Source organism: Poecile atricapillus, chromosome 17, assembly GCF_030490865.1.
Source record: "Poecile atricapillus isolate bPoeAtr1 chromosome 17, bPoeAtr1.hap1, whole genome shotgun sequence".
NCBI lineage: Eukaryota > Metazoa > Chordata > Aves > Passeriformes > Paridae > Poecile > Poecile atricapillus.
In genome coordinates, this window is record NC_081265.1 from 7547501 (window position 1) to 7550642 (window position 3142).

The 3142-nt window shown below is 51.7% G+C and overlaps 1 protein-coding gene across 7 annotated transcripts in view; it reads right to left on the reverse strand.

Moving 5' to 3' along the window:
• The window catches only part of SRSF2 (serine and arginine rich splicing factor 2), a 3769-nt gene extending 844 nt beyond the window's left edge, over positions 1-2925 (reverse strand). Inside the window, exons 1-5 of one of the 7 annotated variants that reach the window (XR_009279038.1) lie at positions 2731-2925; positions 2187-2595; positions 1323-1633; positions 863-966; positions 1-208 (exon numbers count right to left, since the gene is read on the reverse strand). The exon at positions 1-208 is cut by the window's left edge and continues 844 nt beyond it. Coding sequence is in view for 2 of the 7 variants with exons in the window: in XM_058852203.1 (XP_058708186.1) it covers positions 1330-1633; positions 2187-2548 (666 nt within the window). In the remaining 5 variants the exon portion in view is untranslated. Of the gene's footprint in view, positions 1634-2186; positions 2596-2730 lie in introns of all 7 variants that reach the window. The other 6 variants (XR_009279042.1, XR_009279040.1, XR_009279041.1 and 3 more) reach the window with 6 other exon arrangements.
• Positions 2926-3142: the final 217 nt, after the last annotated feature.

Here is a 3142-nt window from a genome sequence, read left to right on the forward strand (position 1 = left end):
TTGAATAACAGCAACAAAATGGCACATAAAATGTAAAATCTGCCACTTGAGGCGCAACTTAAACAAGTAAAAAGTTAGACAAAATGTTACAAAATAACCTTTTCAACAGCTGGTTGCACGGCCAGGGTCTCTCCAATGGGCTGAAGACTCAAGCGATCTTTTCCCCCCAAAGGCGTCCTTTATCTGGGTTCTCATTTAGCTGAAGCATCTAGGTTTGAAGAGAGAAAAGTTCAGATGGGTTTCTACCTTGTCTATTTTGGGTGTGGATGACTTCAGCGATACTTCTAGTTGTGTTTCAACTGGCTTTGCCTAATTTAATTAAATTTTAGAAATTTCCACAGTGTTCCACCTCCCCCCGTGTGTTGCTTTACTTCGGAGGCCAAATGTAAGGTTCGGTCAAAATATTTAGTTACAAAGGAGAATAAACACCAGGCTGTAGATCAAGCCACCATTAACTTCAATTCAGCCTGTTCAACAGTCAATTATTCAAAGTTCTATAAAAGTTACAAAACTAATACTTTTTCATAAAGAATTAACTAAGCTCTAATTAGCATTCAAAACCGAAAATGTGACTAATTTTGCTACAATTATCTAACTCCAGAGCTAGCTCAGGCCCTTTCCTTTTAAAAAACAGGACCAAACAATTTGAAGGGTTAAAGACACACTATCCTTTCCCCACCCGGTGTATCCTTAGATGCCTCTTCAAGATGTCGACTTGAGGAAAAACTAGTTTCCGTGGTTTTCTCGTGCCAAGGAATTTGCCACTTTTCTAGGACAGTTATTACCTCCAGTCATTACAACGGCCACTGAACCGATCTTCCGTTCTAAAAGGATAGTGTATCTTTAACAGTGTAAGACAAACCTGCTCCAACACACGCCCACAGAAACTGGTCCCTGGAGGATCAGCCAAATCAGTTAAAATCTGCAATACTGGCCAATATTCTTTTAGCAAACAGGAGACCGCAGCTTTAAAGGGGAAAATGCAGATGTTGGATAAATACAGTAAGAAATAGTCATTTTCATCATAGGTTGCGTCTCATACAATATTTTATTAAAACCAAGGCATTAATCTTGCAATAAAACATTTTCTCTGTTTAAAAAAAAAAAATCTCCGTAGAAAACCCTTCAGTAATTATTTCCCTAAATCAATAACCAGAAAAATACTGCTCAAGAACAAAAAACAAACAAAACCAACAACTAACCATGTGCCCCACTAGGATTCACTTGGTTCAGGCTATTAATGTTCCAAGAACTACCCAACACCCCACCTAAGTGCTCTAATAAAGTAACATGCATCCTGTGCTGATCCCGAGGTACATTACCATGTTCCTAGGAGGATACAGCTCCTTCTTCTTCCGGAGACTTGGGAGGGCTCTTAGACCTGGATCTAGAGTTGGATTCCCTCTTTGAGGCAGGGGGAGGGCTTCTAGACCTGGACCGGGATCTTGACCTGGACCGGGATCTGGAGACAGATGAGGACTTTGACTTGGACCTCCTGGCAGACCTGGACTTGGAGGTGGACCGAGACCTAGAGCGTGTGCGAGACCGGGATTTGGATCGACTGTAGCGGGACCGACTGCGGGACCTAGAGCGGCTCCTGCTTCTAGATCGGCTGCGACGGCGTCTTCTAGGGCTAAAACATACCAGGAGAAAAAAGAAGAGGAAAAAAAAAAAAAAAGGCGCGTTAGAAGCTGCTCACGGGTGACGCACGGACAGGAGCGAGTGCTGCGGGACAGGGAAGGCGGAACAGGACGCACGTGGGCAAGAAAATGAGTTTTAGGAGGGCGCCATTGTTCAGAGCGAGTGGCCGGGGGCTAAATCTACTACAGGGCGAAACCCTTCCATTCCGAGAGAACCCCACGTCCCTTTGCTAGCAAACCTTTAGTAAACCACCCCTTCCTCCTCCCAGCCCCGCCGCGAAACTCACTGGGAAAATGACACAGAATCCCAGAATCGGTCCGGTTGGAAGAGGTAACAGTGGGTCATCCGGTCCAACCTCCCTGCTTAAGCAGGGTCGGCCTAGAGCACATGGCTCAACTCTGTGCCCATACGGTTCAGCGACGGAAACCTCACTACCTCTCTAGGCAACCAACATGAAAACAAACTAATATCCCACTGCACAGGCGCACCGCGAAGGTTCATCGCATTTACTTCCCAAACTCCGTTGTCCGTTCCGCGGCGCTCACCTGCGGCTGCGGCGGCCGTAGCCGCTGCTGCTGTACCGGCGGGGCGGCGGCCCGCGGCGGCTGTGGTGCGAGTCGGGCGGGCGGCCGTAGCGGGCCATCTGCACGCGGAGCTCCCGGCCGTCCAGCACCGCCCCGTCCATCGCGTCCATCGCGTCCTCCGCGTCCCGCTTGTCGTGGAAGCGCACGAAGGCGAAGCCGCGGCTCTCCTTGGTGTAGCGGTCCCGGGGGATGTAGACGTCGCCCACGCGGCCGTACTTCTCAAAGACCCTCCGGAGGGTGTCCGGGGAGGTGCGGTATGTCAGGTTGTCCACCTTGAGGGACGTCATGCCCTCCACATCGGGCGGCGGGCGGCCGTAGCTCATGGTGGGCAGGAGCCCCTGAGGGGCGGCGGCGGCCGAAGAGAATAAACCTGAGGGGTTGAAGGGAGTCAGCAGCCGGCGCGGCCCTGAGGGCGACGCGCCTCACACCGCAGGACGAATCTAAAAAGGAGGAAAGCTCCAGCACATAGGGGAAAGCCGCGGGGTCCGCAGGGAGCAGCACCCACCTCAGGGTCCGAGGGGCGGCCAGAGGCCGGAGCGAAGCGCCAGGAGCGGCCGCCCCGTCCCGCCGCGACGAGGAAATGAGGGGGAACCGCCCGCGCGCGCGGCTTAACGCCACAAAATGGCCGGCGGCGCCCCGGAAGAGAATGCGGCACCGCCCCGCCCGCCGCGCCGCGGGAGCGACCCCCGATCCCTTTTTCCTCCTTTCTCCCGACGTGGTCCCGGAGGGAGCGCGGGGAATTCCTCTCTAAATTAATAATTCGCCCTGCGGTGGGAAAGTGGCTGTTAAAACGCCGCCGCTGTGACCCGGAAGGGCTCGATGGAGGCGGGGAAATTTTTGAACAATGTGTGTTGGAAACTGTAAAAAAGCCCCAAACAATAGCAATAGCAATAGCAATAAATAATAATAATAAAAAA